Source organism: Megalops cyprinoides, chromosome 5 (genome assembly GCF_013368585.1).
Source record: "Megalops cyprinoides isolate fMegCyp1 chromosome 5, fMegCyp1.pri, whole genome shotgun sequence".
Lineage (NCBI taxonomy): Eukaryota > Metazoa > Chordata > Actinopteri > Elopiformes > Megalopidae > Megalops > Megalops cyprinoides.
In genome coordinates this window covers 26,775,721-26,787,209 of record NC_050587.1, presented here as the reverse complement: position 1 = coordinate 26,787,209, position 11,489 = coordinate 26,775,721, and the positions used below count along the sequence as shown (strand labels likewise).

Here is an 11,489-nt window from a genome sequence, read left to right as displayed (position 1 = left end):
ACACAACTGGTGATGAGAGGTTAAGATTTAAGATTCTTTTTTTTATTCTTCTTTTACTCTGTCAGTGGGGGATTTCTGAATTCCCAAGTTATTTAGACAAAAACAGAGCAGGGAATACATTTTAAGTATTAAGTGAAGTACTGAGTTGTAAGCCTTGAATGGTGGGAAATTTAATCATTAACCATGATTCTGCCAACTGAATCATTTATGGAGTACTATCCGTTGCCATATACAGCAAACTGTGTGAACCCATGTAAAAAGAAAAAGGCCATTTTCTGATTCTGTTTAACAAAGAGCAAACACCTGATCTGGTTAATGAGGGAATGTACAAGTGAAAGTCATCCGTATAGGTGCCTAGGAAGGGAAGCAAAGACTGTGAGTCTCATTTCTGAAGCCTGTGGAATGGGGCACATGATTGTCCTGTGGGAAGCTCCCTTTAGTCTATGTCAGAAGATATCCCAGCATACCAAGCTAAGGGTACTTTTCAGGAGTACTTTTTCAGGAGCCAACAGGGGCAGCAGGGAGTGGGGACATGAGGGCCTTCATCCCTTGCATACACGAACAGCAACAGGGAATAGCCATGCAGGAGCTAATATTTCAGTAGCTAGACCCACAAGAATTGATGCAATTTTACTTACACTGAAAACCTACATTTTTATATTTCCCTTTTTTTTTCTTTTCAAACACTTTTCCATCATGATTGGCAATATAAAACTACCCCTGGTAAAAACAGAGCACTGGTATTAAACAGTAACACATAAAATACCCTGAGAACAAGGAAAGATTATTTATAAACATATATTGAGGGGTAGCCATATACATTGGATGCTTAATTGTAATTTGCATTAAGATGTGGTAAGTATAAAGGACAAATAAAGTGTATACTGTGTGCAAAAAAGACCGATACAGTTAACAAATGCATCCATATGAAAGAGCACATGCATTTGTTGCAACATTTCTCAATGGAAACTTTAATTTGCTAAGATGTTGGCATTGTTGTTACAGATTGCTTCTTTTTGCCACAGATTTTTTTTTCACTAGCATAATGTAAACACCTTTATCTGGTGTGTAACTCCTTGGGGTCATAGCGTCTGGTTGTTTATGGGCAATATGATACTGTTCGGCAATCAGTAACGCTTTTCACATCGTTTTCATGCATAATTCATCCACTGAACGTCGCTGTACTCCACATTCCAGCAGAGTTCGTTTTCAGACATCGTTGTCACTCCTCCACCCTCTCAGAGCTCCTCTCACTCTCGCCTCCGCCCACGCCCCAGACAAATACAGACACAGTGCTGTAACGTTGCTTGTTTTCCTCTCGCGATAATCACCGATGTTTCCGGTGTTATGAATGTCCCTGGAAACATGGCGGTCAGCATCCGCGGCCGTCCGATGCGAAGTCTTCGGATGCGAGGTGAGACAGGATTGTTTTCGGTGGGACTTGGGCCTCCCAAATCTTTGATCGACGAACCTTGATTGCTCTAGAGTCCGACAGACCAGGTTTGCGAGTTCACAATTAACGCGTGTTTTTATTTGACAGGACGGAATGACAGTGGGGAGGAAAATGTACCGCTCGATCTCACCAGAGGTAAGAGTCACATCCAGCTAGTTAGGGAAAGGGTAACTGTTGGCTCGAAAGGATGCTTACTTTGCGAGCTAGATAGCTAGGTAGCTAACGTAACTATTCTTTAGAGCTGTTCTTGTTGTCCGGCCGGGAATGTCATCAGACAAAAATTACTGTACAGATACACAAGATTTCAGTTAGTATTGTAGCTAAACTCATCTAGCTAGACTTTGCCACCAGCAACGCGTAACGTGGATGCAATGAGCTGGTGGAGTTGACTGAAGCTAACTGTAACTGTCAGCTAGCCAGCTTGCTATGTTTTGATTACACCCCTTGTCACCCACTTTTGTAGGTTAGCGTGTTCAGTTTGGCTAACTAACGCGACGCGGACTAGCGACGTAACAGCCTAGATGGATAACGTCAGTTAACCTGACAATATCAAGAAACATAGTGTTATCTGGGTGTTTGGCTTAAATAACTTAGCTAGCTAGCAGCTGACTTGGGTCTGCGTGCAAGACACAATCTGTATTTTGGAAAAGGCGGCGCGCCCTTGGGCGGATGATAGGGACGTTGGGAGTGACTGACAGATGGAAAACTAGATCTGATTAACTTTAACTTGACTACCATACCTAATTAAAAAGACACAACACACAGTATTTGCTAGATAACACAACATATATTGTAGTAAGACTGCAAGCATGACACGCAAGGCATAACGTTAGTTACATAGCTAACTAGTTTACTTGCGAGTGTTTTTCTTGTTTTCTTGTCCGTTTAGCCTGTCAGCAGTTCAACAGTGGAATTTGTCTGAGGCCATGGCGACCTACAGTGCTAGGTAGTCAGCTTGTTCGTATGAGAACATTTAAGGCCACAAAGGAAGACAATTTACAGGCTAAAGTTACAGACGAGTAAAAAAACTGGCTGCTCAGCAAGGTGTCACCGTAGCGGAAAACATGCCGAATCAGTATGGCATCCATTAAAGCCAGGTCCGGTTAGACACATTTACTTCAGCATTTCTTCATTAATTACCACCATGTTGTTCCAAACACCAAACCTATCAGCCTGCTAGTTATAGAATGGTTACTGGGTTATGTCTGGAAAGTGAGGTTAGCTGACTAGTTGGTCTCCCTGGTAGTTAAGGATAAATATTGCATAGTATTAGAATGGTGTTGTGATAGATCCTGTTGATAGGTGGATACCTAGAGCTTCCTATCTGGTTCCGCTAAGAGTTGTGCAATAATAACCAACAATAACAAAGAAGTTTTTTTCTGAGGAAGTTTCTTGCGATTGGGGATTGGGTGCTAAACCACAAATGTCAAAAAACACCTGGTAGAAAGAGGATTTATCACCCATGGAAAAAATCAAGTATAAACAGACACAGATCTCATATATACACTATTTTTAATTACTATGTCGAGAAAGGCTTTTAGAGTCACGCTGACGTGTTTCAGCTTGTGTGCAGCCTTCTTGAACTAGCTACTTGACGTGATGGCCTTTTAAGTCACTCTTGATAAAAGCATCTGCAAAATGAGTGAATGATATTAATGAAAAGGAAGTAAATATGAATTTTAATATGGAACATTGCTTATTATAATGCAATAAATGTAATAAAAACAGGTCAAATAGTATGTAAAATTGAAATTATGCCCTTTACACTCCATTGACTCAATAGGCCCAAAATAAGACAATTGTGTGTATTTTGGTAAAGGTACTGAAGGAAAAACATGCCTTGTTGTCACAAATTCTAGCAAGAAAGTTGACTAATATAACAGAGGGCCCTGACGTATACAGATTTACACATTGGAGTTTTGTGCATTAAAACTCTGAAGCTGCATCCTATCCTTTGTTAATGGGAGGTGGCTGGTCCAAAACTGCTCTCAGTTTCACTGCATGTTTTTTCCAGAACATATTTGTGGCATGTGGCCATGCAGTTGTCCCAATTTTCATAATTTGGGTGTTGTTTGCAGAACTTAGTTTATTGAGGGATGATGTGTAATGTAAGAACATTTTGCATGTTTATTTCTTTGCCTTAGGACATAGTGTAGACCTGCCTCTGCCTATGTTTACAGGCACATGGTATTCTGGGTAATGGTACTTCAATGACTGTAGTCAAGTAAGTTGTTTACATGCACCATGAAATAAAACCACTACCAATTTTCCTGTGTACATGTTAATCAGAGTGTCTGAGATAAGCCCTGTTAAGGACAGGCTATTTAGCCCATTATCTGATTTGGGAACAGCTCTGAAGATGCTTGCTTTTACATTATCGTGTGTTGTTTTCTTAGCATTTTTGCAAAATTGCTTATTGAGAATAGTTGTTCTGATCAATATCTCCAACAATGGCAGCCAGCAGTGTGAGGAAAGGGAAGCTGGATATTCTGAAGATTACATATATTGTTGTTTGCCATTAATGCCACAGTGAAATTCTTAGACAATAGACAGAAGTGCATAGCCAGCAAGATGGGGGTTGTGATGGTAGATGCAGAGTGGAATGAATTTCTGTGTGTTGCAAACCTCGTTTGACAAATTATGCAAAATGATGACGAATGATATAAAACCTTGTGATATCACAGTTTGAATGCTTCTGCCGCTTGCTGCTGGTTTCTGTAGTCCTGTATTAATTGGGAAGATGTGGCGAGTATTGTATGGTGAATCAGTTTTGCATCCTCAAATATACTGTGAAGAAGTCTGTGTATGTGTTTTGTGAAGGCGTGGCCAGTTCTGTGAATGACTCACTCACATCACTGTATTACCTCCCAGTGATGGATACGGGGACTTGGTAAGTCAGAGAGGATGACCTTCTGATGTGCTTCACAAAATGGTGAATAACCAGTACTGGCAATTTTCCCATTTAAGACTACTACACAGTAAAGCTATATGAATTGATTTCTACTATTTTTCATGGCTGCTTATATACACTTATATAAATTCACTGTCATATGTAAGTTACAGCAAACAGTGCTTATAGCTATGGCTTTTGGAGCATAACCTGCAAGATGCTAGGTAGTGCTCATGATGTCACGTCTCCTCCTTCTGTGCAGACATATACTTACAGGAGGAATATTCCAGAAAAAAAGTGTTTACATGACTTGTTATTCTGCTTCAGGTTTCTCATGACCGGAATACCATCTTATTTAGGTTACGGTGATCTTAATATGGTGTTTACATGACCCATTTCGTAGTCTGGGATGCTTCAATATTGGGGTTAACTTCGGATTCATGTGCATGCAAACATGGTGAGGCAGGAGTGAAAGAGATTCCAGTCAGCCTGGCAAGTATGATGGAATGAATACAGACAGGGAGGTGGAAGGACATTCACCAGAAGAGAGAGATTAACAGAATGACAGTGAGTCACATTCTCTGGCTTCAACAACAGCAGCCCCACATACACACATGCCCCTGCTCCCGTACTACAATTTCTTTTATTAAAACCTCTTTGCTCCGTGGGTTTGGCCCATATGCAGCCCCGCCCTGGCCCTCCCAGTCCTGCTCATTTGTTTTTGTAGCCAGTGCACTCTGCAGCATCTTCCTGGAGCCCTGCCAAGAAGATCTGCCGCTTTTGTTTGCTTTTCTCCCCCTTTTTTGAGTTGCCGCTGCTGTCTCCTCTCTGCGGGAGCCATGGAAGAATGACACGAGCTGCAGAATTTCAGCGATTAACAGTCATAGCTGTGCCTTCCAGAAACCCATCTCTCAGATTCTTAGTCTCTTGCTGCAGGAATGTACTTGTGACTTGTGTATGTGTGTGTGTGTGTGTGTGTGTGTCTGTGCATTTTTATTTAGAATTCTGTTGTATATGACTTGGGGCTTTCTCACTCCTTTGTAAGCTTCCAAAATTAATGCCGCACACCAAGGTTTCATTTGTGCTTGGTGCAGTGTGTATCACGTACATGATTCTGTATGTTTTAGTTTACAATAGAATTGGAAGGGAGTGGTTGAGATATTTAGGTAAGCAGCCAGCAGTAATTAAGTGGATGCAGTTGTAATTCTGGGATTAGCAGTGGTTTGCTTACATTCCACAGACTATCCAGTTTGCTGCTTGGCTCAGGAAAGCTTTCTGAAATTAAGACAAGTGTCTTGCTTTCAGTTGTGTGTGAGTATCATATGTAGTGGGGAGGGAACTATTTGGGACTGTTGTAATAAGAAATCCTTAATAATGTAGGGCGTAATGCAGGGATCACTGTTGGGATGCATGCTGCCAAAGATTACTCAGAATTTGAGCATGCATCCTCAATCCGTCTGCCCAGCAGTCTTTAAATTCTTCAGTTGAGTACTAGAAGTCTATATATGAATAACACCAACAAAATATTTAGCAGCTTCATGGTGTATTAAGCTCCACAATTGCCAATACCTGTCTTCATCAGCCTTTACTTGTGTATTCAGTATGAGCTCCACCTTGGCCACAAGTCAAAGCACTTCAGAGGTTGACGATCTGACGTTTTCCTGTCCAGCTCAGGTTACATTCCCCAGTGTTTGTGGCATACGGTAGCAGATGGTGTCTACACGTTCAGTCACTCATTGGATTAAGGAATCACAGTGGCTTTCCCTGAGTCATGGGTGGCAACTCTAAGATCTCTGTTTAGGCCCTGCAGCATTGATCAGAAAACACTCCAATGGTGCTGTGGGTAGCAGGTTATTCTAGAACAGCTGGCTTGACTTCTGCCTGTAGCTCATAATGTTAACAAGTTTGGGCATTTTTGGCTTGCCTCACAGCTGGACTCATCAGATGCATGTCCGTTTTACAGTAAGAGAGAATCAAGACTGCTGGACCCAACATAAACATTCAGTGGCAGGGCAGTGTTAGGCTCTGCTTTGGAAGACACACAATTCTCATTTTCAAATTAATTCTTAATTAATGTGGATAAACTGACCTAAAACTACCTACACTACTACAATCTTCTATGAAGCCCTTGTGTGATTTTGAGTAGTGTAGTTTTGAGTGGAGTAATGGAGCCACATAACACAGGCAATTTGAGGGTATATCCATGAGTTGGTCTGTGAGTACTGATGGATTTCTGTGCTAGTGAAGTTGATGTCAACTGGGGAAAGTTTCATGGTGACAGCGGAGTCAGTGTGGAAAACACCATGACGATGATATAATGTGACTTTATTTCTCTTAAAGTCAGAGAAAATCGCCCATTGGTGTGGAAGCCCCTGTGAGCCTCATCGCATTCAGCTCTCCTGGTTTCTCGGTCACTGCAGCTTGAGGGCTGCTTTCAGGAAAAAAAAAGTCTCAATTTAACTTTTGAGAACAGGCTTAAGCCTTCAAATTCTCTGTCAAATGTTGCACTAAGGAGTGTATTAGTAAAGCATTGTGAGTGTGTTACACAAAGAAATGGAGCAAACTCAGATAAAACGTAAGATAGGCGTAATGTCTTTGGTGGCATAGCCATGTGATGTTCATAAACACATCCCATTTTGCATCCCAAATATGGGTGTTGGGGGTTCCTGCTCATTATTAATCTTTAAGCTGTGCCCAGTTAGTTGTGAGTAATAGAATAATGGGAATATCGCCATCCTTTATGTATCACTTATTACCTCGAATGCCTCTGCGTAAGTCAGACAGGTTGACACATAAAACAAATGCAGAGATGCATGGAATATTGGTAGTAGCAATGAACCAAATTGTTCCATTTGAGTGCTTTCTAAAAAATGACTGCATGAGCACATATTCACTATCACCTCAAGAAGAATCATCTGTATATAAAGCTCTGCACTGTAATATAATGAGTCTACACTAGCTTAGCTACACAGATATTTTGCAGGTGACATTATTTCTTTGTATGGATGCAATGATTGACTTGCTAATTAAATCTGTCACAAACAGAATCCCTGCCAGAACTAATTAACGTTGTCCTATGAATTAATTATCTTGGTAGACTTCCAAAATGTTTTGTCTTGGGTGAAAATTGAGCTTGTTTTATGACCTGCAACAGTAGGCTAATTCTCTTCTCTCTCTGGGCTCTCTGTAACTTTTAATAGAAACCTTAAGAATTGAGAGGCTTTATGAATGACTTTGTACTAATTCTTGGACCTTGAAGCCCAAAGTTTACTCCTATTCTAAAAAAATTCCACACTGAAGTTCCAGTTTTTTTACACTGAAGAATTTTTATGAATGTGGCCCAAGGTGTACACTGTTGTTGACACATTCTCAGTTGTCCTGTTTTTCTGACTCTGCAGAACTGCTTTTCCAGTGGGGGCGCCTGTATTTAGACCAGCCCTGATCATTTCTGTTTCTTTTGCCCGTGTAATAAATCTTTCCGTCGTATTAATGGGATTATGTCACGCTCATGCTGGTAGACCTTAAAGGGGCTACAGAAAGACTGTTGTCTGTTCTGAAAGAACCTGGTCCATAAGCTTTGGTAAGAAGTGTGCATAGGGTAAACATGATCAGCTGGAGATTCATTCATTCTTTTCATTCATTCAGTTTTTTTCTTTTTGCTGACATGAGGTGCTGGATGGATCATTTAGCTTGTTGCTCAGCCCAGACTTTTTAACTTCCTGTGTTGCAAACACGCTTTTGACATAACATGTTATGTTACAGACACCTCAATGTCTTTAATATCCCCTGGACCATCACAGTTCTTTTATTTGAAGAAGCTGCTTCCTCAGTGTGGCAGTCCATTTATATGTTAGCAGTCCTTTAAAAACTGTCCTTGTAGGATTATAGTAAAGGTATTATGGTGTGGATAGATTATGGTCCTCAGGAGTCTCAGTGAAAACTAAAATAAACAGCTTGTGATTAGGGTTGGGTGATTTCTACCGAATTGGCATATGACGATGTCTACAGTGAAACATTGCAATGGACGATGACGTCAAACTTGTTAAAAAGACAAGTTTTTTTTTTTGTAACCCTTTCGGGCGTACGGTCACACCGACCTGATTTGCCATTTAGCGCGTATGCTAAAACCGATGCAATTAGAACACTAGATTGGAAAAATTCTAGCTAATTTTAGCTTTGAGGAAACAGCGATTTCATGTTAAAAAATATAGCAAATGCTAACTGAAAACTATGAGAAGCTTAATAACGTTAATGAAAACATACATCAGCAAGAGTTTCCTCTAGTCATTACAAGATTAATAATTCATTGATTATATTTTTCCTAAACATGAAATGTGCGGGGCGAGGCATGGTGAAAAAGGGTTAATAAACAAGTAATTCCTAACTGTTATATTGTTAAGACAGGTATAGCAGAGAACGGGAGAGTTCGCTCTGTAGGTAAGTTTTACTGTAGTAGTGGTAAGAAATGGAAAATTATGTTGGCTCAAGTATAATATCCACTTCCCTTTTGAATGGGGAGCACAGTGAGAAGCTCCACGGAATTAAGTATTAAGAAGAGCTAAGGCCAGCATCCATTGGCGTGTTTGTTTTGGACGGCCCGACTAATGAGCGCAGCAGCATCTGCAAATGTGCTGTAGTAAGGCAGATGTGGGAGCAAAGCGAGCGATCTCTGCATGACATCATCCCGTCCACACAGCCTCCGCTGCACGCTGGCTCCCACCCAGCCAGGAAGCACTACCAGGGGCGGGGGCGGGGGCGGGGGGGAGGCAGTTCACCCCATTTCACCTCTGCTTCATCGCTGAGATGTGCGCAACATTGTCTGGTGTGCTCTGGTTCCCCTGGAGTCCCCCGGGGGCTTGACTCTGTTAAGCTGGACACACGCACACACCCCCGACAGTTGGGGTTGGGGGATGACTCTGTTAGACCAGGGACACACACACACACACACGACGGTTGGTCAAAAACCATCCGTGTCTGACCTTGGCCTCTAGTCACCGCTGCGTGTTCAGCGTTTAGGCTGTAGCTGTCCGCAGTTGATAGCGATCATTCGCGATTCTAGATGTAGGCCCTAGAAACAACATCAGCAGTCAGTGAAAGTATTTCAGCCCTCAGCCAGTCATTGCAGGGGGCATTCCCATGAGAGAAGGGAAATTAGCAACCATGTGAAATAGGGATCACCACCCTTGAATGAACCACAGTTATTACAATGATTTGGACACACAAGAATGAGGACAAATTTATCGTCTTGGTCAAGGAGACGCCAGCACGGCACAGAAAAACTGTACAGCAAAAAAACTAATGAAATTTTTTGATGGGAGACTGAGGACCACTCAGTTAACACTGTTTAGCTAACTAAGCTATTTGTCCCATGTGTATAAATAGTTACTGGACACAGATAACGTGATTGTTTCTGGTGAAGCTATTTACTCGCTTCCTTATAAAGGAGAGATTACAGCTGTAACTGCAGACACTGCTGCCCTCCTGGTCTTGAGAGTTTGTTCTTCACAAACTCATAACTATAAAATTAGGCTCTCAGCTGTCTTGATACTAGTGATGATTTTGTGATGGAAATGTTTGTCTGCATTTTTGAATTTGAAACATGAGCAATGGTTAAATGAAAGAAAACCTATTTTGCAGCTTCTGTGAAGGCTTTTTCCTTATTAGTTTTGTAGTGTGCGAGTTCCTTTTACTAGCTGGTGTTCACTACACCTACATGCTTGCAGGTATTTGAGTGATTACGGAGGGTAAGCTGTAAGCCGTAGTCTGGACTGTGTGTCCTGGCATGCCCTTTTCAAAGACTACTGGCTAACCTGGATGGAATATACCATCAGAGCATGTTGCCTGGCCATCTGGTGTGTGTGCCCCCAGCTTTAAACCATCAACGAGCAGAGAAGTTGTCCTGGGTGTCCCACGTGTCCTGGGAGTTGCTGTATCATCAGTCTGAAGCACCGAAGCCCTCAGACTGATGGAGCTTTTTAATTACTGGAATTAAGGCTGTGGGTGATACAGAAATGACTGCACTCTTCAGATTGCCTGTTTTTATTCCTAGGCATTATCACCTGCTAAATAACAGGAGCCTGAATAACCTACAGGAAGCCGCTGTATCCCATGGTTTGAGTTGCTCTCCTTTGGTTTTGCCTGTTACGGTCCAGTCATGGCCATGGGCCACCCCTGTCCCCTAAACTGTGCTTCACTGACCACCCTAGCTTCATGCCATTGTTGAACTAATGTGATGCACATGGGGCAGGGTAATGTCATATACATCAGAGCTCAAGGTTAGAGGTTAGAGCGCTCCAGTGTTGTGCTTCAGGTTGCCAGGCTGTCTCTATGAGTAATGAGAGCGAAGATGAGGATGCAGCAGACGTCACGCTTTAAGTCTTGAGGCCTGGCTTTGTCGACTTCTGCGTACACAGAATGCTTATCCTCGAGGAAAACGCCGAAGGCTAAAGTCAAATCCAAAGTTCATGTCTGGCTGTCGATAGAGGAGGGAAAAAAACAACATGCTGTCGCTTCTTGAAAAGTCAGCTGCTTGATAAGTGAGGGGTAAGTGTGAACTTACCATTGCCAAAGCGAGCCATTGGTGTGATCTGTGCAGCCGCGGCTGTAGGTTTACGAGAAGGGCCAGAGTCAGCGTGCCGAGACTGGCGGTTCTTTGAAATCGAACCTGTGGAGCAGCCAGTTGAGCTGGCCTCGCGTGTTGCTGGTGCCACGCACTGAGAGCTGAGCAAGGTAAACCTACTCCAGCCCCCCAGCCGAGCCTCCCCACCCCCCCCCCTCAGAGGCACACTGTAAGAGAAAGCTCTCATCTCTGCCTTTCCACCCCATCAATCAGGTTTGTTTGTTTAGTTTTTTGCTAAATTGTCTCCCCTCATCTCCTCACTTTGTTTCCATTACACACTTTCCCTTTCCTGCTTATTGGCCACTGTCATCTCAATCATTTTCTCTCAATTTCTTCATTTAGCTTCCTTCTTTGCAACAAGGTAAAGAAATGGGATAGAAGTTCATCAGTGATTCTCGAGATTGAATATACTCTGAACTTGCGCAAGGTCTTGTGCATAATGTAGACAGAGTAATGGTGTTCCAAAGGCAAAGTGTCTTTGGTCTAGCTCTGAGGGACACAATGTCTGATGAGGGAAAAAAAAAACA

The 11,489-nt window shown here is 42.2% G+C and overlaps 1 protein-coding gene across 2 annotated transcripts in view; it reads left to right on the top strand.

The window, feature by feature from the left end:
• The first annotated feature begins 1,349 nt into the window (after positions 1-1,349).
• Positions 1,350-11,489, top strand: part of LOC118777522 (rapamycin-insensitive companion of mTOR-like) — a 50,171-nt gene continuing 40,031 nt past the window's right edge. For both annotated transcript variants that reach the window (XM_036528542.1, XM_036528541.1), the window contains exons 1-2: positions 1,350-1,414; positions 1,541-1,588. In XM_036528542.1, coding sequence (XP_036384435.1) covers positions 1,366-1,414; positions 1,541-1,588 — 97 coding nt within the window. In that variant the 5' untranslated portion in view covers positions 1,350-1,365. The remainder of the gene's footprint in view (positions 1,415-1,540; positions 1,589-11,489) is intronic.